This window comes from Cyrtonyx montezumae, unplaced genomic scaffold, assembly GCF_038088225.1.
Source record: "Cyrtonyx montezumae isolate F1298 unplaced genomic scaffold, pur_monq_1.0 scaffold_8, whole genome shotgun sequence".
Taxonomy (NCBI): domain Eukaryota; kingdom Metazoa; phylum Chordata; class Aves; order Galliformes; family Odontophoridae; genus Cyrtonyx; species Cyrtonyx montezumae.
In genome coordinates this window covers 26,505,054-26,528,839 of record NW_027072089.1, presented here as the reverse complement: position 1 = coordinate 26,528,839, position 23,786 = coordinate 26,505,054, and the positions used below count along the sequence as shown (strand labels likewise).

General features: G+C 44.5%; 1 protein-coding gene across 1 annotated transcript in view; it reads right to left on the bottom strand.

Annotated features, from left to right (window-relative positions):
- Positions 1-20,551, bottom strand: part of ZNF704 (zinc finger protein 704) — a 78,428-nt gene extending 57,877 nt beyond the window's left edge. Inside the window, exons 1-2 of the mRNA XM_065752543.1 lie at positions 20,254-20,551; positions 3,851-4,098 (exon numbers count right to left, since the gene is read on the bottom strand). Of these exons, the coding sequence (XP_065608615.1) occupies positions 3,851-4,098; positions 20,254-20,535 (530 nt within the window). The 5' untranslated portion in view covers positions 20,536-20,551. The remainder of the gene's footprint in view (positions 1-3,850; positions 4,099-20,253) is intronic.
- Between the last annotated feature and the right edge of the window lie 3,235 nt (positions 20,552-23,786).

Sequence of the window (23,786 nt, the reverse complement as noted above, 5' to 3'; positions counted from 1 at the left end):
TGCCTGCTGGGGACATCATCTTTGATTGCAGCTGACCTCTGCAGATGTAGCTGCCCAGAACACCAGCAGAGCTGGACTTCCTTCTGCCTACAATGCAACGCTATTATTCCCTACGTGGCACCACTTTTTTTAGGAGATGACCTTTCACTACTCAGATCCCAGGGATCTGTTCTGCGTTTGATCGCTTGTAGTTGAACTGCAGGTCAACTAAAAAGTATTTTCCTCTGTTCTGTAGATAAAATCTCAATTCTCAGAGATAATTGCAGTTTGTAGTGGAGTTGTCAGACCATTTTCTCCAAGACCAGCACTATAAGCACCACAACTGACGATAAATTAAAACTCTGAAAACTGAAGCAAGGAATTCACATTTCCTTGTCATGTTAAACAGCTCATTTACTAAGCTAACAGCTTCATTTGCATACATCTGAGTTAGAGAAGTTGAAATGCTATACACCTTGTACAGCATTTGTGCAAAATGACAGAATGTAGAGATCTGAAAAAGGAAAGACTTCATGTTGTTAAGTTCATATCTCATTTTTGTATTCCAAAATATAAAAAAGTTTTTTTTTTAAAGCCCCATCTTCTACTCTAATCTAGTAGAAACTTCCAATAGAGCAGTAGAGAGAGATGTAAAGGTCCACAGGTGTAATTCAAGATGAAACAATAGAAAATGTAAACAATTAGCTTTCAAAGCTAATTTTCACTTCAGAACTACAATTCTTCACTATGTAATAAAACGCAGGTTGTTTAGCCTGACACTATTACTTTAAAGATCTGCCCTGTGCAGCACCTTGAGTATGCCAGGAATGTGATGGTCAGGACACCTCCCTGGATGAGTCCATGGCACTGCTCCAAACACAACAGAAGAGCCTGAACACACACCTTCCACCACCCTCCAGAAAACTACTGCCAGGCTGTTAAACACCATGCCATACATGGCAACCCAGATGTCTCCCCTCTACATTTCCATCTACAGTAACTTCAGCATGCCATAGTATGAAGCACCTGAAGCACCAGAGACCAGGCCAGAATATTTTCACGTATTCCTAAGTTTGTGTCTGTAAGCAATAATCAGAGCACTGCAATACTACTGTGGCTGAGTGTCTGAGAAGCATTTATCATGCCAATATTTTTTGAGCTGTTGGATATTTGGATACAGAGCCTCACAAAGATTTTCATTCATATTCACTGATATCGCTAAGAACAGATGAGATGGGATGGACTTTGTTTCATTTAGTGGTCAAAGCAAAGGATAGCTTTCCATGTTACCAACTCTCTTGAAGACACTTTCCAGAGCTCTAATGGAGATAACTCATAATGTTCCTGCTAATGAAGGTTTTGCAGTACAATAAACTTGTCTCTAAACCACTTTGATATTGTTGAGGATTTAGTAAAGTTCAACCTTCCACTTTAATTTGGCATCTGAAGTGAAGCTGATAATCTCCTCCTCCATCAAGGTTTTAAAACAGAATAAACAGCAAACTTTATTTCCATGGCACTTCAAAACACTAGCTAAGTTTGTTCTAAAGAAAGTGTATATAGCCATGTGAAATTGAGTATCATATCACCTCCTTATTTATCCCACACTTTTGTAAACATCATATTACTGAAAAGAGGCAGGAGAATGTCAAATACCTGGCCTTACATTCCTTTGTACTCCAGAGAACATGACTTACAGATTCCACAGTCCCCACTGAAGAAGGATTGGGCATTCCCCTCATTACAATAGCAAATATTTAATAAGGTCTCCAAGCAAAGTTCCAGTCTGTTTTTGACAAACAGGACAAAAAGTCACCTCCCATTCCAATGGAAAATCAAACTTGAAGCAGGACTGACCAAGATACTTATACTATCCAATCTGGATTCTAGATTTGTTGCCTACTTCCTTCTCTAAGACTGCTAATGCAGCAGCTTGACTCGCCCATCTGAAAACATGCAAACAACTCTCTTAGGTACTTAATTCATATCATCATATGTGTGTGGGCAACAAAATACAAGAATGATGAACAATTTTACAAGACACTTTTGCAAACAAATATGCTTCTTATCATCTTAGTATCCTGTGCTAACAACTAGTGTTGTAATTAGTTTTAAAGGGGTATTTACGATGTTTATTCATTCTTTTTTCCATGTTGGGAAAGAAACATCCAACTCTCAGAGGAAAAATTATGTTCAAGTTACAGGAAAGAGGAGCTTGACTACTTGAGATGGATTATCTCAATGAAGTCAAACAAAAATATCTCCTAAAGCCTGAAACTTTATTTCCCACATTTTAAAATGGATGTGCTAAGGCATGCTTTGGGTAGTACACTGCACCAGGTCACTTCCTATGGTGCCTTTTGACCTCAATCTTCTGATGACTCCATTTGTTCTGAGATATATGGGCACTCAGGCATTATTTACAGGGCTGATTATAGGTGAAAAAATTAAATAAGTATCCTAAAAATTGTGAGCCTTTAATGCACAGCTTTTTACTACATATATGCCTGGAAATAAAAATTCTATCAAAACGCTTGTGAACTTTGTGGTTATTACAACTGCCATCCATGAGAGCCAGAAGATAATAAAGACCTTATCCTGGATGACATGGCAAAACATGCAGCTTTCTGTTCCTTTTTAGAAAGCAATAAAAAAAACAACAAGTCAACGTACAGTCTGACTACTTAGTGACATTCTAGAAAATACACATGCTAGGAACTTCACTGTATGTTATGTGAGAGTGTATTTCCCAGGAACATTAAGAAAAAAAATACTTGGCGATAAACTGATGCCAACATATAATCACAAACAGCAAAAACTCTCTCATGCACTTGTTATCTTGCAAGACAGAACACCCAATTCGTTGTCAGTTTTTCACCACCATTTCATGAGAATCTGTTCAGTGCTACAGGATATCTTTCCTTTACACTATCCCTTGTCTAGAGCAGTCATTCCCTTTCTGTCTCTAAGAAGATAATTCCTTCCCAAAAAGTTCAAAGTTCTACAGATTGTTCTGCTATCTCCTTCTCTTTAATAATTAGCTAGTACAAAATTCTTGGTTCCTTTTTTTTTCACCTAAACATCAGAAAAATTAAAAAAAAAAAACACACCATAAATCTTGAATTTCCTGCTGCAGTGTAGATAAAACATAACAAACATAAAAGAACAAATACTTTTTCTCAACATATTTCTCTGCAAGTATTTTATAATTAGAAGTGTAGCGTTGCAGTCACAAAAATTTATGTGCATTCAGAACAATCCAAGGAATAAGACTTAAAAAAGTAACAACAAAATCCCTAATTTCCCATTTGTTTTTCCTGCACTGGCTTTCCTCATCACTTTTTTTTCTATTAATTCACTTCACTGACCACATCATGACTCGGCTCTATCCCATGTAAGCAGATAGCGGAAAATACGATACTACAAACAACCTCAATATCCAGAACAAGTCAATTCATATTCCTGTGATTATAAGGTGGCTGTAGGTATGATGCTGTGTCTCACTTACAAGATTATTTATCAGGCAAACCTAAAGCTGGATCAACAATCTCTGCCTGCTAAGGTACACCTTCTTCCGGGCCTACCTCAGTTGCAGCACACGATAATAGCAATACCACTGCAAGTCCAACATTTCTGACAGCCTCAGCTCCTGCTACTACTGTTTTCTACTTTCTAGCAGATCTCTCAAGTGGAGGAATTGAGATCAACTTTGGGCTGCTTAAACATGAATATCAGTTTTAACAGTTCAAACTTGGCAAACTTGCCTTCAATATCCCACCAGGAAAGAAAGAACAACACACATGAAAAGCATAAAAAAAAAAGCCAACAATCATCAACAAAACCAAACCAAACCAAAACTAACTTTCCTTACCTTGCTGGAGGCACATCAATATTTGAAGAAACAACCTTGCGCTTCTGTTCCAGAAGACAAACAGAACGAGTGTTTTCCTTTTCATACTCATGAACTCTGCTTGTTTTTTTGGTCTCTGCTGTTTTTAGATCTTCCTCCTTTGTGGTGAACAGGAGAAACTGTTGGTCCGGCAGTTTTTGACTAATGTCAGTTTTTACATCCTCCTGTTGAAATGCAGGGAAGGTCATTTCACGCTTGATGCTTGTTGCCTGCAAAATTAAAAGTAATTATTAAATCTTCCTTTTATTCCTCTAAAAAGTGGTGGTGGAGTCAGAAAATACTCATTGCTCTTTATAAATTCTGCAACTGCTATTAATTTCTCCAAAGACAGTCCAGGAAAATAAGCCAATTCTTGGCCATTTGGCAAAGCAATCAGCTAACTCTTAATGATAAATAAAAAAGGTATTTGAATTGGAACACTCTAAGTCACAGTACACACAACTTATATTTAAGGCACACGCATCTGTGCTGTGTAACCATTCAAAAGAAATTCCAGCTAAAATTCCAGCTCCCATCCTAAAATATCAGAATTTACACGGATGACTTTCTAAAAGGCAACCAAGAAATTAAGGAGCTTCCGAGAGCCATTTAAGAGCTTTTAACATCAGCAGCTTCAACTGGTAACTTGACAGAAGTTCCAGGGCTGGAGCTGGGTGGCAATCACCTCCACTGAAGCCAAATGGCCTCCAGAAGACAGAACAACCTGTCTGGAATAGATGTGCTTCCACAGCACATGCATGGTGTCCAGAAGTCTCCAAAGGCTTGCAAAGTGGATTTTTAGACACCTGTTATTATTATTACAGATTATTATTGTGGACAAAACCAGGATAGGTTACCATCAGATACCAACAGAACAGATAAGCAGAAATCCTTTCCTATGTAAACTCTGCCACCTTACTCCTCCTCCTTTTCATTGATCAAAAAGCTAATAAATATATATGTAATTAATACTCATGTATACAAATATATATATCTTCTCCCCACAAATCTATAGCTTTCAGATCTTGGCAGGTGTAAAAATGGTGCAACCTATTTACTGTTCACAGGGAAGAGTTTTGCCAAGGTAATTTTGCTTTGTTATGCAAAGTATATGTCATATTTGAGACCAATGATTTAATGTCTCTCATTCTCCTGTTTCCATGGAAGGGCTTTTGGCAGTTGCTACAAGTACAAAGCTGAAATTGTTATTTTATGAATGTAAACAGTACAAAGAATTAGTCATTTTGCACTTCTTCACACACAAACAGATGACACATTACCAAGAAAATTTGCCTGGAAGACAAAACAATCAGCATGTGATCACAGAATTAAAAGAAGACATATAAACAATATAAATCTAATTATGATCTAATGAGTATTTTTGGAAAACCTCTTAAGATTTACAGAAAGGCTTTTCTGAGGGTCTGAGGATTTTCACAGACACTGAGTTGCCTTCCGTTTTCACGGAGATTGACCTGAAACAAGTGACGCACTTAAGACAAAGAATGCCTGAGATCACCTAGGTTCCAATATCCATCCTAGAGATTATGCAAAGCCAAATGAAGGTATGTATAGAAGTGGAATGTCGCTGCTCTGTGGTTTTCCATGGCAGAGGCAGACTCCCCCCTTATCTACTCTCCAAATCCAGTCTGAACCACAGAATGGCTGAAGTTGGAAGAAAGCTATGGAGGCCACACCTGCTGAAGCAGGGGCCACTAGAGCACATTACCCAGAACTGTGTCCAGTTTTTTAATACCTCTAGGGAAGGAGACTCCTAAACCCACCTGGGCAACATATTCCAGCATTCCTGTCACCCTCGAAAGAAAGTTTTCCTCGAATTCAGATTGAACTTCTTGTGTTTCAGTTTGTCCCCACTGCCTCTTGTCACTTGGGCACCACTGAGAAGAGCATGGTCCTATCCTGACACTTCCCTTCAGGTACTTATACACATTGAGGAGAACCCCGAGCCTTTCCTCCTCCAGGCTGAACAGGTCCAGCTCCTTCAGCCTCTCCCCATGTGAGATGTCCCTTCAGTATTTTAGGGGCCCTTCACTGGACACACTCCAGGAGCTCCAGGTCTCTTCTGTACTGGGGAGTCCGAAACTGGACACCACTCCAGGTGATGCCTCACGAGGGCTGATTAGAGGGGAAGAATCATCTCCCTCTACCTGCCAGCAGTGTTCTTCCTAACGCAGCCCGGAACACCACTGTCCTGCTGGCTCATGTTCAACTTGTGCTTTGCCAAGACACCCTGGTACTTCTTTGTTCAGCTACTTTCCCATAGATCAGCCTCCAGCTTGTACCCTGTTGCATGGGATTATTCTTCCCCAGATGCAGGACCTTATACTTGATTTTGTTGAATTTCAGGAGGTTCTTCTCTGCCATCTCTCCAGCCTGACAGGGCCCTCCCAAATGGCAGCACAGTGCTCCAGGGTATCAGCTACCCCTCCTGGTTTTGTATCATAAGCAGATTTGCTGAGAAGGTCCTTTATCCCGTCATCCAAGTCAGAGATTTTTGAATTAAATACTGGACTCGGTACTGATACTACTAGCTACACACCTCCAACTAGACTGTGCCACTTATTACTAACCTCTGAGACCTGACACTGTCAGTTCTCAATCCACTTCACTGTCCATGTATCCAGCTCCCACTTAGTGGGTTTGAGGATACCACGAGAGACAGTGTCAAAACTCCTGTACAGGCAGACAACATCACTGCTTTCCCCTCATCTATTCAGCCAGTCATCCCATCGCTGAAGCTAATCTAGTTAGTTAAGCATTATTTCCCTTTGGTGACTCCATGCTGACTACTTCCAGTAACCTCCCTGCCTTCCACATGCTTAGAGATGGCCTCCAGGATGAGCCGTTCCACCACTTTTCAAGGGACTGAGATGAGGCTGATGGGTCTGCAGCTTCCCACGCCCTCCTCCTTGCCCTTTTTGAAGACTGAGGTGATATTTGCTTACTTTCTCACTCACCTCTCCTGATCGCCATGACTTTTCAAAGATTATCAAGAACAGCCCAGCAGGGATGTTCAGCAGCTCCCTCAGCACTTATGGGTGCATCCCAGCAGGACCCAATGACTTGTGGGCACCACATTTGTCAAAACCAATTTAACCCAGTCCTCCTCAATCAAGGGAAAGCCTTTTTTTTCCTCCAGACTTTCTTTCTGGTCTCCTGGGTCTGGGATTCCTGATGGCTGGCCTTGGCAGAAAAAACTGAAGCAAAAAAGGCATTCAAGTATCTCTATTCACTATATTTACGAGGATGATTTCACTTTGTTTCTTTTTTTTCCTACCCAATATATTAATAATTTTACCAAAGAAGAAAATACTTACTTCTCAATGGAACTATGATGTTTTATTCACTGTCAGCTAAAATACTGTATCACACATCAGTAACTTTTCAGTCATAAACAGAGATCACAAAAAGTTGCAGACTCTGACTGAATTAACAAATAAAGTCCAAAATATTAACAGCAGAATACTTTTACTGTAATGCATACCAAACTGTGATATGTATCAAAATTATTCATATTCAGTTCAAATACATTCAAATAATGGTTGGGTTTTCATATTTCAATATGTCATCATTAATACTCAGATCTATCCAAGTGTGTGAAATTGAAAAATGACAAAAATCATAGACATAAATGTTCAGAAGATTGCAGAAGGTCCATTAATGAATGAACAGGTCAGTTCCATTGGTTAAATAGCCAGAAATGGCACAAGATCACATCTAATGCTTATTCTCTCTGTTTTCAACAGATAATTGAACAAATAAAATAAAATACCATCTTTCTAAACTTCCCCTTCATGGTCATTTCAGATAAAGAATCTTTGTTCCTTTAAAAACAGGAGATGACAACAGAAAATCAGGACTTTAATTCAGTGGCCACTGTGTGGTAACTCTCTCCTGCTCTGCAGACAGCTTATTTTCCTTTAATTCATCCATGTCTACACAAGCCAATTCCACTTGAGACATCTGCCCTTTGTGGAAGAGTACATGACTGTGTTAGGGAAATCCAGTCATACACGTGAGCAAAAGTTAATGTGAGAACAGCACGTGCCACAGTAATTTGACAGAACAAGTTTCTCACCTTGTGGTAAATCCATTGATACACCATTGGGGCTACTCAGTTTTCAAGTTCTGCTTCATGATCATTCACAGCTGTGAGATAGCATTACCAATTTCTAACGTATTTTTCCATATAAGTTAGCTGCTCTATCTTATCAGAAGTATTTTTTTTCCCATGAATCCATCATGGCCTTTTAACCATTTCAGGGTTTTGCAGTTCTGTAAAGCCACAATACATTGCAGCAAACACTTAGTGCAGTGTCTAGAAGCAGGTAAGAGTCTCACAGATAATACTTCTGATACTTTGCATTTCTCTCTCAATAGCTGGGAAGTAGTTAAACTACACGATTATGTTGCTAGCTAATGTTTTTTGCTTGCATACTTCAATATTTGCCACCTTACTGCCTCCAATATCAACTGCTGATAAAAACCTGCATAGTTTTTTTCCATACACACAATTATCACTCATTCAAGCCACTTTACGTTACAGTAACTGCTTTTCTATGCAATTCTTTGCATATTTTCCCCCTCAAGAGATCAGTAACCTTCAGCTTGCTTTGAGCCAAGTGCTTTGCAACCTGCCCTTAGGCAACCGACACTGCTTTGAAGCTCTGTTACAGAAATATAAAAGTCCTTCAAATTTTAACCTACCCTTGTTTCTATCTGCAGTTACCATCACCTCCCTTTGACAACTTCCCTCCAACCACCGTTGGGCACGTGAAACTTTTGACACATGGAAATGTCAGTTCAATGTTACCCGCCCACCTTCCAGGATCTGGTACTTGCACCCACTTGGGTCCTAACCTGATTTTACTCTCTGCTCCTTTTCAAGAAGTGCTGGCCCTCACACTCCTCTAAGCTTTCAACATCAAACAGCAGGAACATCTCCACAGAGACAATAAAGAGGTTAAAAAGCTACTTGCTCTTGATCAGTTTGGAGTATTCTCCCTCTCCAGAGTCAGCACAGTGGCGATGTGGCAGCTGTGCTCTAGCAAACCAGAGGCAGGTGCTCTTTCAGCCAGAGTTCGGTAATCTTCCTATGAAAACCGAAAGGAACTTTTCTTTTTGCCTTTGTTTCTAGCCAGAAACTTTATTAATCCAAAAGCAGGAAGTTTTACTTTCTGCTTTGAAGTTGTCATGACACGAATTTTGGTTGAAGTCCTTATTTTAGGCTTCAATTTCTTCTAAATTATTCTTTAACCCAAGTTATTTAATCTTACAGTTAAATGATTACCACACAGTTATTATTTTTAGAGTTTCCATCACCACATTACATTTTTTTCTTTTCAAAATTCACATTGGCCTGCCTATGAAACCTGTGTTTGGTAGCACCTTGTCACCACTGAGTTACCAGTCCTGAATTTCACGTGCCCTGATGAGGCTGCTGCACTGCAATAGATGTCCTGCCCAAATTAAAGCACACTTCACATCAATGCTGTTTTTGAGAAGTTTTTGATAAACTTTTCTCTATTCACTATGGAGGATGTGCAGACTCCAATTTTTCCATAGGTTATCCCTTAACATATCCGCAGTCTGATTTTTATTTCACCCAAAGGCATATCCCTGATACGACGCTGCAGTCAAACTTCAGTCTCCTCCAATTTCAGTTGCATATGAGCTTGGATTTTGCCCTGAACAGTAATAAATGTGTTGATCAAACAGCTCAAGTACTGAACCACCTAGCCAAAGTTTCAGCCAGACTTGAATAAGAAGAAATATACTTACAATCAAACCAAAAGACTTAAATTTGACAGACTATAAATGCACATCTTGAGTGTAAACTGACTGGGCTTTTAGCACCTTCCTTTACTTCTGGTGTACTGTTGATTAGAAATGGAAGTTAGTTATTTTCAAATAGGTCATTAACATTTAAAAGGTATTAAGAACAATCATAGGATCACAGAATGGTTTGGGTTGGAAGGGACCTTTAAGATCATGTAGTTCCAACCCCTGCTATAGGCAGGGACACCTCCCTCTAGACCACGTTCCTCAAGGCCCCATCCAGCCTGGCCTTGACATCTGTGTGTCTTATAAACTGCTAAGTATCAGTGCCCCAAGAATATCACCGTTTACCTGCACGTCACCCACGTGTATAGAAATGCCCCTGTAAAGGTTGCCACGTTGCATAAGACACACACTTCACTGCCATTCCTACAAACACTTTGGGCTAATATTCCAACAAGGAGCTGGGCATCACTGAGTGAGATGGAACGAAAAGAAAGCGTCTGCCCAGCACAGAGCACAGCTCATCCCAATAGCACAGCATTCAAACCATAGTGAAGCTGCACTGATTTGTGCCAGAGGAAGGTGACTGCATTTGTCTGATCTTCTGCCATCCTCCGCTCTTCTGGGAGACAACTGCTAACTCCAACTTGTCCTCCCAGGTCTGCTGGGACTCTGCAAAGACCAAGATGCATGAGCAAGATCCCTCTGATCACAGTTCACATCCTAGAGGCCAGGGTAAATTAAATAACCACACTATGGCCTATTTGTGCCATTATTTGGTTACTTTTTTCTCATCAGATGAAATAGTTCATTTTACAACAAAATACAGATGCCTCTCAAAAACATTTTAAAATATTTTATGAGGATTGAGAGTGCACAGAAATGGACTTCTGTCAAAAAAAAAAGTGCTACTGGAAATGTGTTTGGGGGAAGTAGCTGCTCAAAAAAAAAAATACACTAAAAATACCACTGTCATTCAAAATTCTTGATATCATTACCATTCTCATACAATCCTCCTTTTCTCCCTCAACCCATAAAGTTATACTTGCAGTACTTCAACTACAGGCCACCATAATAGGACTTGGCCCCATTGCCACTTCATTCCAAAACAAAGATCCCCCTCAAGCCACCCTGGCTGCTTTCCAGAAAAGATAGGCGAGGAGCTCCTTTAAAAAAAAAAACACCCACACACCACTGTTCACTGCTCCCATTCAAGATAAATCAGCATTGTCAACAGATAAATGATTTCAACTTAATGCTGACACCTTGGTTTACATACAACAGTAACACTGTACAGCTGCTAAACAAGGCACAGTTTGAGACAGGGAGTTTGGACTGCCATCTCATTGCCTTCATGCTCAGTTGGTCTAATTCTACCTGAAAACACTCCTCTGATTCCTAGGTAAAGTACCTATAGCCACAAGTTGGTTTAGAGCCCCTCAGCCTGCCACACAGCTCTCTTGCATTTCACAAGATATTTTTCCATTCCGACTTCGTGGCCACCTCTTCCATGTTCTGAAATAGACTCAAGCATGCTACGTGCTATGGACTGCCACTAAAGCTGCCATCTGCTGAGAAAACAAAAGCCACAAGATTTTTTTTAAAACAAGCCTTTATCATTTTTGACTCACCACTGCACAAATAACGCAGCTCAAGGGAGGAGAGAAAGGAGGAATCAATATGTTTCAGGCTAGCGTTACTCATGGGAAGTGTTAATGCATACCTACTAACAACGAAATGAGTATATATGACATGATATACATTCATCCAAAATAAGAGATCAATACCTGCAAGACTATTTTCAGGCACAGCCTGAGCAGCAGGCTATGTTCTACGGACAACAATAAGCCTATCCATTTTTTCTGAACAAGAAAGAAATCAGGCGCAGAGCTGACAGCAAACAGAATAGCAGCAATGAGAAACACTGAACTTATTACCAAGATAGCATCATACAAGTACAAAATATTTAAATTGAATCCCTGAGAGGACAAAGGTTTTGGTTTATTCTTACTACTTCGTACAGTATTTGCAGTTTGAGTTATTTTAGCAGCATTCTTTATGTAAGAAAGATCTCATTTTTGCCATTCCAAAACTGTATTCTCACCAGAAGGAAAGAGCACATTGCACAGACTGAATTTCCATTTAGCCAGAAACCTCTATTCATACAGGAATACAAAGAGATAAGACATTTTTGTAACGACGCTTAGAAATACTCTGCCCTGAATTTCAATGTATCATTACATTTTGGAGTATATTTTGCATTTAATTACTTGCTTCACCAGCAGTTGCTCATTATACTAAACTGTGTTAACCTAATCACTCTAAGCATTTGTAAACTGCTGCTCTCTAGCAACACTTAAGATGTAGCATTTTAAGGTCACTGTCCCTGGTACCTGATCCCTCCAGTATATCAGCCTAGCTAGGACAAAGTCCATACCTTCATCATTTGTCTGAATACAGAAAGCGTCCAAAGTGCTTATTTTCTAAACATTAAAATACAAACCTGAAAATCTGCTGTACACATGAGCAATATGGTGAGAGGCAGCAAGAACTGAAGTCACCAAGAAGTCTCCATCACTTCACTGTTACTGCAGACACACACACACACGTTACCTGGCTAAATCTAAGTTTATCTGCAAGAAGTGTAGCACACAGCCTGAGATGTTTGTCTATCAGGGCACATCCAGATGAATGCCAGAAATTTTCACTAGTGCATGGGCTTAGACACGTACTCACACACACTTACAAGCACGTACCAACACCTAGCACTTGTCCAGGCACCCGTTGTGTCCCGTACAAAACAAGCATCAATTTGTGACATCTGAAATCCTGCAGTAACTGACACGGGAAGGTTAAGTGCTACTAAAATTGTAGAGAGGGATGTCAATAAGATTATAGGAGATACTAAGTGAAACAACCGTGGCCCTTCCCATATGCCACATTCAGTTCTAAACAAAAATAATTCAGAGACATGGGAGCCTTTTCCTTCCCTTCATAGGAACAAAAGGAAAGCCTTAAGCAGAACGAAGCAGAGGATTTTATTTGCAAAACAGGTTCACTTCTCATTCACCAATCCTGCTACGTCATGTTATGCTTTGCAAAACACACCCACCATCAACCGCTCAGGTTTTCACCAGACACAAATTGAGAAGGAGCATGCTGGCCCAAAATGGGAAGCCATAATTGCTTTCCCAATTATTGGTTTCCCAAACAGAGAGTTTAAAATTAACTAAGACAATTATCACGTTTCTTGAGGTGGCATACGTGCCTGGCCCTGTAAGTCAGAGGTCCCTGTGAGACACTATGAGCTTTAGAAGGAGGACAGGAGAAAGACACTGAGCAGGAAAGGAGAAGAGCAGGGCAGACCTGGTCTGTCTGCCCAGCTCAGGGAATGCCTGGAAAAATAGTCAAAAACTAGTGTGATAACACAAGGCAGCAAGTAAATTCATTAAACTACAGGCAATTTTGGCTATTATTTCTATCACATTGCTAACTGTAATCACAAGCTGTAATTAGTGAGTGCCATCACACCAGGTGATGCAGTGGCTACTGCTGTGCCTGAAGCTTTGAAATCTCACATCAAGGTGTTTTCTATGGTCTTCATGTGAACTATCTCCCCTGGAATGACCATTTCTTTCTGCTGTAGAAGATATAAAGAAAGTAACAGAAGTTACTGGAAAAGTATCTGTTATTGTTGCTGACCCTCATTTTGATTCTGTCTACATTAAGAAGCAGCACACCACAGCTCTAGGTTTAAGTACAGTAGTACAGCCTTGTGTATGGACTCTGTAACAGACAGAAACATCCACCTGCTCTGCAGGTGTAAGTAAAATTCACATTAGGAATCTACATTAATGTTTTATCTTGATTTCAACAACTTTAAGACCACTCACTACTGAAGATGTATGAGAAGCTCTATTTCTTTCCATTTTCTACTGGTTTGATATCAGTTAAGAATGGCAGCGGTTCCAAGCAGGACAGAGAAATACCATCACCTCTCCTATAATCTCATTCAGGATTAAGCAACTAGGTCCCAAAATCCAGGCATCAGAGAGACAGCGAAGAACTTCCCACACGCAGCAGAAAGCTGTTGGCAATGCCTCACTAAGGACACTCATCTGGTCAGTCTGTATCTGAAAGATCTGTGTGGACCAAGATGCATAGCAGCATCTCCGGTGAAAAAAAGACATCAGCTTTATTTTCAAGATCTCTTGCAAATCAGATACAGAGAGGTGTGATATTTCTCAGGGCAGAAGTGACTGCCCAGGTTTGGAAGCAGCCAGCAGAGATAAGAGGCGTGAGATTGCAGATCCTCTCAGAGGTTGCAAAAACTGAATCTATTTGCCTAAGCATCACAGTGGAAAATAAAGACTTTTTTTTTTTAATGACAAGGTTTTGGTTAAATCAGGCTATGGTAGTTCACAGACGTATCTAGTTTCTGAACAAAATCAGGCACTGAGGACAAAGACTTCAAGGGTCAGAGCTGACCCCTGGCTCTTAGAGCCTGGAGGATACATTCACACCATCAGTATTATGCACACATTCTTGTCTTCTCTACCTTGTTTTGAGTCAAGATGTGGAGCGCATGGCCCTCCAGAGATGAGCACGTAAGGACTGCTGCCACCAGTTCAGATGATCTCCAAAAGCTATGTTTGGCTCCAGACAAAAAACATTAACAGTTTTCCTGTTCAGTGTAGGAGGAGTGCCAGCAGAGAAGCTTATTTTTGGGTCTGACTGCACAGCAAAGTGGTATCACAGTTTCATCTCAGTACCCCTGCAGACAAAGGAATAACACAAGCAGAAATGTGCAGAGGCCAAAAGCGACCTTCGCTTTCTCAGTGTCTCTAGACACAAAACCTCTGGCAAACTGCATGGACTGAACATGTCACACAGGAGAAGAGCCTTCACTAACAACACGAAGAATGAATCCCAAAGTTCTGTGCAAAGATCGTCCAGCCAAAGAGACGCTGTCCCTAGAAGGAGGAAGGCTTGTTCCTTTCCCTCTCTTTCATTTTTGTCCCTCATGCCCTAGCTAGGACATTATCACCTCTTCCCTCACGCTATCAGGATGCTGTACTGGTTGCCAGCTGTTCAGGCAAGTTCAGGCAGCTCACTGCAGCAAGTTCTAACACAAGCCCATGGAGACCAGTCCACTGGGAGGTGGAAGAAGGAAGAACAGAAGGGAAAAGGGATGCTTTACTCCTTTTTGTACTGACGAAACGTGTCAGCTCAACATGGCAAGCTGTAGGTAAAACCCAGAGCCCCATCCCAAAGGAAGCAGTGGGAAGAACATGGGCAGAAGAAGCCACTTCTCTCGTGGCCTGAGGAAGGAAGGGCAGATGTCTACAACACTGCTGGGGCAGATATCCAGAAGCAAATCCCTAGCAGCCTCAGTTTCACCATTATTAACTGTGCTTTCCCCATCCAGCGCTGTGCCAGATGAGCCCTGTGCACCACAGAGCCATGAGCACTGCTGCTCACCCGGATAGTAAGAGCAACAACTGCACCACAGCGGACTGTAAAAGAGTTGGTTCTGATTTTTTCCTTAGACAGCACTTACGTTAGACACAATTACGTAAAGAAAAGACTTGTTTAAAAGACGTAGACATGTGTATAAAGGATCAAGTTGGCTCAAATGTTTAGCTCACTGAATTCAAAAAGCCCAGCTCACCAAAGGTTTCCGTACAATGTTCCCTGTCAGTATGATGCAGGCATTTGCCACTTGATCTGCTGAAGCAGAAAATTTCCTAAGTAACCAGCCCATCTCATGACTGCTTGTCATAATTGCATTGCCTATCTAAAGTTCAAGTAAGCTTTTATCCACTGCGTTAAAAAATACATTCAAGATGGTAAAACGATGAGCTGTGTAATTTCACACTTCGGTATCCAATCACTGAGGCGTTTTACCTGCTCTGATTCTGTGTTCAGTGATGGTAAGTGCCTCTGGTAGTTTGAAGCTGTACTTAAAGATCAGTAGGACTGATGGAGAGACTGATGGATGCACACCCGTGGTTATATAATTGGGCCCAAGTCCCAAGTCTGTTTAAACTAGCGGGATTTTTCCATCAGCTTTAGCTGGGTCAGGATTTTAGGGAAGTTTGACTCTTATCTTTGGCAAAAACAGAAATGAAAAGATGTGTATTTTTATCCCAAGTTCGAGCAACAGAAGTTGTTCAGTTTCCTGTCTTCGTTAGTTTTGTTGTCAAACAGCAAATACCACCCACACATGTACTTTCTCATACAATGAGGCAAACGTCACCACAGCCATCACTTCAGACTGGAAAGTCTGGCAAGTTGCCCAAAAGGTGAAAGTGATCAAACTGCAGATTGTTCATCAGCACTGGCATCGTTCAATGCGTACATGCTCTGCTCTGCGGAGTCAGACGTCACCAGCAGACCAGGAACTCTAAGCTGAGCACCACAGAAGGTAACACGCAGTCTTTTTATTCACTTTCTATTTCCTGTTCAGTCTTTACAAATTAATACGAATACTAATAACAGTTTCACTTTTAGTCCTCAGCATCCTTTTGGCTGACCTTGAGCAATAGTCAAGCTGCTTGCTATTTTTAGTTAAGTCATTCAATAAATCACTCGAGGTTAATGAAGAGAAAGCCAATGGGCACTTTCTCACTGAGAAAAAAAAACTAACCATCCTTCTCGACCCACAGCAATGCTTACGGAGGGTTGAACATTGCAGAGACTGGTAGGGCGTAAGTCTATGCCACCACACTTCTCATGGGATGCATTATGCATATTAAGGAACACATCCTGAAAAGCACTTTTTCGGTATTGAGTTGGCAGACACAGACAGCAAGCAGCACACACCTACAAGCAGTACGTGCTGTGTCCCGGACGGCAACTCGTGATCACTCCAACCAGCCTCACTGGGGGCTGAGAACCGTGCCACAAACACAGATGAGAGCTGCCAGCAGCTCCAGCACACCTCATTCGTCACACATAGCCATAGTTCGCTCACACGATTCCTTTTAAGGGCAAAGTGGTTACCCTTGGTCAGCTTCCCACAAACAACAAAAAAATAAACTGCACCAAAAATTCCCAGCAAATTGCTCTCATGTATTCTTTATTGTGGGAGACTGAGGAAAAAGAATACCATCTTACAACTGTATCACTCTCATCTGCCTCCATTAATCCATACTACATATGAGCTTTCCTACTTGTAATGAAGAGGAAAAACCCAAGTCTACCTGGCAGTTTCTACACTGCCACGAGCTAAGCTTTCTCTCAAGGTCTGTACTTACAAAAACACAGTGGAGCTGCTGGTGTTAACGAATCTATATTGTCTTAAATTACTTGTCCTCCACAGCCTATCAGTACCCATTTCTTCTCTCTTTAGCCCTACAGTAGGGAGCAGAGCAGCACTGTGCTTGCCCGGCACAGCCTGGCATAGCAGGAGCTTGCTCCCAGGCCGGGATGTGAGTTCTGGATTACACAGATGCTTCCACAGAAGTAACAGTTACTACCATTACTAGTCTGACAGAAAACTCTCCCCTTCACTCTCAGGTTAGCATGCAAGTTCCTGAAGTGTTTCTGAGACCTCTCCACCACAAAGAGAAGCCACTATTTGATGGCAAATTGTATTTTGCATATTGCCAGTTCAAATACATTGGCACGCACACAGGAAAGCTAAATTAAATAGCACTTGACTAATCAAGCGGCAAGTAGGTTTGCTCTGCCTGAGGTGAGCCTATAATCCATTTAAAGAGTAAATGTGGATGTATGATTTAAAGGATGACAATGAATTCACACCTGGCTTTAAAAAGAGGGGAGAGAAAAAGGAGGTGAGAAAGAATTCAATGAAATAGAACAAAGCACAAAAAAAGAGGCAACTAACTTCTTCCAATGTTGGAAGATTTTTCTTTCTCATCTAATTTCAAAAGTTTGGAGATCTAGATGCAGCCAAGGTAGGAACTGTGGGTTGTGCAGAGTTTTACATACAAGATGTATGTATAACATGCATCCTGGTTCTGTTGGCACCTTAGTGTTACCTGTTTTTAGATCCATGTGAACAAAATCAGCAGTATCAGCAGTATCAGCAATCCTGGCAATTCTGGCATGGCCCTAAAGGCTCAGGTTTCCTGGGCTGTCCTCCTGCCAGCTGCTGCTGGCCTCATACGGCATGCTCACACCTCTCAAAGCATCAAGCTGGAGCAGCTGGGAAAAAGGAGAGGAGAAAAAAGGAGCTTCCTACAGTGCCCAGCCTCCTCCTCTTGAGTAACCAGGTGGCTACACTGACACAAAGAAGAAATCTCTCCCTCCCTTTACTCCCTCTTACATATTCTTGCAAAACTTGAGAAATCCAAGATGTGTCTTTAGAAGGCACTTCCTTCCTATCTCTTTCCACACTTAAGTGATGGTCAGGAAGCCACAACGCAGACACACAGACGACTCCATTCCACTGGGAAAAATATGGCCATGAAGCCTGGCACCATAGTACAGCTTATCTCAGCCACTGAACCAAAATCTCAGGTTCCTTTAAAAGTGATAGATTCCAAAGACGACTCTGTGGCACATTCACAGCAGCTCTACGGAAGGAACTCTGTGAAGAGAACAAGACACCCCTAGACTCAAAACGTCAGTTTACCAAGGGCAGCATACATCAGCTGTATACATGTGTGATATTGCTACCTAAATCATGCACCAAAACACTGCACGCTTCTTTTTAACTGCAATTATCTGGGAAGAGTACGCTGCAAGAACAGCACTCTTTGCTTTTGATTCTGAATGAATTCTGAAGCAGGATGTCTCCTGAGCCCCACCTCCACAACAGACCCTGACAGCCCCCTTTGCTCCTGCCTCCATCTCCAAAGGCCAACTCAGGAAGCAGACATCCCTCAGCCAATGCCAGCTTTCCAGTTGTCAGGGTCCCACTCTGACTAACTGTAGGTGTGCCGTGCCAGGTCAATACCCTCTCACAGTCCTGTGATCAGTCCCCTGCATTCTCTTCTGGTCTGCTTCCCTCACTTTAATCTGTTGCTCCAAACTTGCCTGAAAGAACCCTTAGACTGAGCTTTACACACTTCTATCAACCATTAAAGAATCGCGTGGAAACAAAGCCAAGTTAATTTCTTCATCTGTTATTTTTTTTAGTTTATAGTACTTTACTTAAGAGTGCAAGCGGTGAAAGAAGAAATGCAGTGGGTCAGGAGAGTTAGAAATACTCCTCCAAAGCCATAAGTAGGTGCATACCTACTTACAGAGCCCCAGCATGGCCAAGGACTCCAAGTTTGTTGTGTGTACTGACAGCAGTGATCTCATCCATGAGGCAGGTTTACTTTCCAAGGAGGTAAATACACACAAGTATCATCCTCTAGTATGAACATAAAGACTGAAGTAAGAGAGACAAATACCAGCTGCCTTAATGTATATTGACAGACAGGCACTAAAAGTGTGCCGTGGACTGGCAACGAGAACGATGCGTGCAGCCAGCCCATGCTGTCTGTACACAGGTTACAGCTGTGTCACCCAGCTGCTGGTCTCGTCTGCTGTGCCCTGATGGAGAACCTCATGCCTTGTCCTACAAAGTGCCTTCCTGAGACTCTTCCAGTGCTCAGTGCCTGAGCGCCCTGGGAAGCACCCTGGGAAGCAGCAGCACACTGTGCACATGCCATCATGCTCTGCCACAAAGCAAAGTACTGGGGGGCTGTGCAGCACTGAGCAGCCCGGGGGCTGGGATCACGCTCATCACCGGGCGGGACTGGCTCACAGAACCCGGGCGGTCACCGTGCCCTGCTGTATCAATCCCGCTGGGACCGTGCGGCAGCTGCTGCTGCTCTTCTGTGTGCTTCTCCTGGGGGTACAGAGGAGGTCACAGGGTAATATGGCACAGCCGCACTGCCGCTCTTCCCCTCCTGGTAAGTAAGACTCATTATGGAGAATTTAAAAAACAACCCCAAATCCAGATGGATATACCTGAAGCTCTCAAGCACAATTATTTTTGATCCTCCCTGCAGCCTACCGCGTGAGCCCTCAGCAGACCGGCACACACACCTACCAGTCCTACCTGAGTTATCCCAAGAGAAAACAGCTCACAGAAAAGCACTCCTATCAATACAACTGAGCCCGAGCCCGCAGACTGCCAGCGTGCGGGCGCTCAGCAGGGCGCACCGCGTACAGCCCGACCGCGTGCACCTGGACAGGCTGTGAACGGGGCCTGAGCCGCACTCCGGCCCGCCCCAACTTTTCGTTCCCCCCGCCCGAGGTCCCAGCCGCCCCCGACAGGGGCAGCCCGCACGCGCGGCGGCACCACTCAGCCAGAGCTCCACCGCATGCGGCCGCGCTCGGCCCCCCTCCGCCGCGCTCCCTCCCTCTCTCCCAGGGACGCCCGCACTCCGCCGCCCTCCCGGCCCCGCTCCGGGAGCCCGCGCACCACCGCCGCTTTGTGCGGGACTTGTTGAGCGCCGGCCGCGGGCGGAGAGGCCGTTCCCGCCGCAGCCCGCCCCGGGGCACGGGCCCTGCCCGCCCCGCGACCGCCGCCGCCGCCGCCTCCCCCCGCCCGCCGGCAGCGGGGAGCGCGCACTCCGGCCCGGCCCGGCCCGGCCCACCGTTCCCCCGCCCGGACGCACCTTGAGGCTCGCCCGGAGGGAGCCCTTGCCGTGGGCGCTCAGCGCTGGGGGGGGGCTCCCCAAGCCGCCTTCCTCCTCCTCCTCTTCCTCCTCCACCTCCACCACCACGTCCTCGTCCTCGTCCTCCTCCTCCAGCGCGGCAGCCGAGCCCTCCCGCCGGGGCGGCCTCCAGGCGCTCTCGGGCTTGGGGGGCCGGGCCCCGTCCGCCTGCGCGGCCGCCGGCCCCGCGCTCAGCCGCCGGCTGCCCATGCTGGAGCGCTTGGCCAGGCGCCGCGCCTGCATCGTGCCCCGCCCGGCCCGGCCCGGCCCGCTCAGCGCAGGCTGCGGGCGGCGGCCCCCGCCGCGGGCGCGCAGCGGCAGCGCAGAGCCGAAGGGGCGGCGGCGGCGGCGGCGCTCACCGGGGGGCGGCGGTGGCGGTGGGTGTGTGCGGCGGGCGCGCAGCGGCCATGGGGGCCCGGGGCGCGGCGAGGCGGGCCCAGAACCGGCGCGGCGGCCCCGCCGCTCGCCCACCTGCTCCCGCCCGCCGCCCTGTCCTGCCCTGCCCGGCCCGGCTTTCGGGCGCGGTGCGGGGTCCGCTCCCGCCGGCCCTTCCTCGCCGCTGCCGGTCCCCGGCACCAAAACCCGGACTGGATTCCCGCCGTCCGCGGGGCCGCGCTGCCCGGAGCCGCGGGCGGGTTCCCGTGCGGAGCGCCGCAGCCGCCCACCGCCCACCTGCTGCGGCCCGGCCCGGCCCCGCACCGCCCGCAGCCTGGGGGAGGGCGGCCCTCGGTGTGTGGGACGGGGCTGGGGCGGCGCGGGCCTGGGCAGGAGTGAAGGGAGCAGCGCACCTCTGCCCGAGCGAGTCTGAAATGCACAACCAACCTCGGAACACGAAAGAGACTTAAAAAAAAAAGATGTTTCAAAACGGAGTGTTTCGTGATGCTGCAGTAACTATTGGCATTTCCTATAGGCTGCCATACCGCTTACTGACATACCCTGCTATTAATGCCTAATAAGATGGGTCCCATTCTCCTAACCTTTTTGTCTTGGACAAAGTTTTGAGTCTTTATTTACTTGCTACTTCTGAGCTGTATATGTATACATATACATGTACTCTCTTCCATTTACAAGCAAATTGCAGGAATCCCATTTTCTGTGTTTAGTCCCTGTCCCCACATGCATTCTGCTGTACAAAAACATTCATGTGCCACATGCACAAATAATGTACCACCATGGAACTCCAAATCTACTTTTGACATTGATGAATTAATGTAACAATTTTTATTCGCTTTGGAATATAAAACACAGTGCTTTCCAGGCAGGAAATTACAGATAATCCAGTTACCATTCTTACAGCAATAATGAAAATACTTTTCCTGTCTAACTAAGGAAGTTGTTTCAATTTTCTCCACCTGGCTCCACAAAACAGCTGTTTTCCTAGGTTTCCAGAGACCACGTTATTTCTGGGCGAGATCTGCAGTGGAACTGCTGACAAACCCTACCAGACCAGGTTTTCCCATAGCGTTTTCTCACGCATCACAATGCTATGCTTTGAGGCCTTCCAGCTTTATTGGCCACACCTTGCTGCATCAGCCCACCTCGCCCCGGAGCAGCACACAGCTGTGGTGTGCTGCCAGCAGCCCCAGTAACAATCCGTCCTCCTGAAGCTCCAGTGGTGTTCCTCCTTCTGCAGAGGTTGCTCCATCCTCCAGCACACGGCCTCTTCCTCCAGCAGGTGGTGGTCCCGCAGCTCCCTCAAGGTGCAGCAGGAGTGCAGAAGAGCCCTGGAAACGTTGGGCAGGGTAAAAGAGAAGAGCATCACCAAATCTCGGTGGGGGAAGAGCAGGCAAAATACTTTAGGGACTGGGAGGGAAAAAGAAGTCCAGAGTTCACTGGGCAGAGCAATCCCAAGAAGGGGCTCAGAGAATACTGACTTTTGATCAGTCAGCTGAGCTGCTAATGCTTTTTACTCCTGCTGGGTTTGCACATGCGATGAGAAGCCAGTGTGGACAACTCTGCAACAGATAGGATAAAGACTTCCAGTACTTACTAGGCGAGCCAGGTTGGAGCAGTAATAACTTCTCACAATACTTGATACGAAGGATAGAAATGACTGAAGTGCTCGATTTCTTCTAGTCTGTCTGATGTGCAGCATGAGCAGAACTGAATCTGAACCTGTATCACCCTTACAGGGCTTCCCCCAGGAATTAACTGAGGAAGAAAGTTTTCTAAGGACAGCTGGGGAGATGTAGATAAGGACTCCTCAGTATTTTTACCCTGCTACATTCACAGATAGGAAAGAGCCAAACACAAACCATAATCCTCTATTGCCCTTCACATTTTTTTCCCCTCAGGCTCAGCCTTAGCATTCTTGGGGTGAACTGCTGAACCATTCTGGCCCATAGCCACATCCTGCCATCTAGTAAATCCTTATGATGGCAACACTTAGCTAAATAGTTACCTGCTGATTGGACTAGAGCATACTATGCCTCCAACAAAACTACAGGCTCTGGCTGTAGCAGTGACTTTATACACCGATGATTTCCAAGCTCATTAAAAATTAAGGTGCACGTTCACACTCCCTTTGCGTACACAGCTTTCCAACAGCAGAAATGTTGCAGAAATCCTCGCCTCTAACCTTTGCAATCAGTTCGCATTTCCAGAAGCAGCAGTGAGTATCCCTCCACGGGAAGCCATGCAAAACAGTTCCATCAATAGGCATCCTCCCTCCAGAAGTTCTGCCAGGATTATCTGCAGAGCTCAATTACAGTGACAGCTTTCAGGCTGTCTTGTTGTTTAAATTCTTCTGGTAAATCCACTGTGCAGCCCTGTGCAGCAGTCACAGGAAAACTCTTGACTTTCCTTGACACTGACACCAGTAGTCTACACTGATCAAAGTCCAGTTTCTTATTACTTATGCTTTTTTCGTACATTATGAGTCCACCTTTCACCTAAGCATTCTTCTCATATAATTATTTACTAACCTGTTTGACCTTTTGTTTTATTCAGCATTTGCTATTTTACTGATCATTCCTGACACAAAGCTGGGGAGTCTGTTCTGCTTGGAAACCTCAAGGCTTCAGGAAGGCACTGCTACGTGACCACCTCATCTGCTGCTCCCAGAACTGTTTCCACCAGGGCTATCAGTCAGCAGTGCCAGCTGCCAGCAGCACCAAGCACTAATCGCTGCACACAGGCACTGTTCAGGGTGTGCTTAAGCGTGCTGTGTGGCAGCAGTGGGCAGACACAGTGCAGCGTGTATTTCGCAGGACTGCCCGTAATCCTCACCTTGGCCGTCTGCTTCCTTCTTTTTTTCTTCTCCCCTCCATACAATAAGGAAAAAATGCATTTCTTGGTTTATTATCTTCAGTCTCTTAGTAGTTTTGTCCACGAATGCCAGCTTTTTTTTATCACTAGAGGCAAGATCCCCTCTGCTCCCACCTGCTCCCCAGACCAACACTATGCTTCACTCCCTTGCCTTTACAAAAGCCTAGCACCAATTGGTGCTCAGAAGCCCTCAATTTTCTGCTCACTTAATCACATTTTTCAAAACA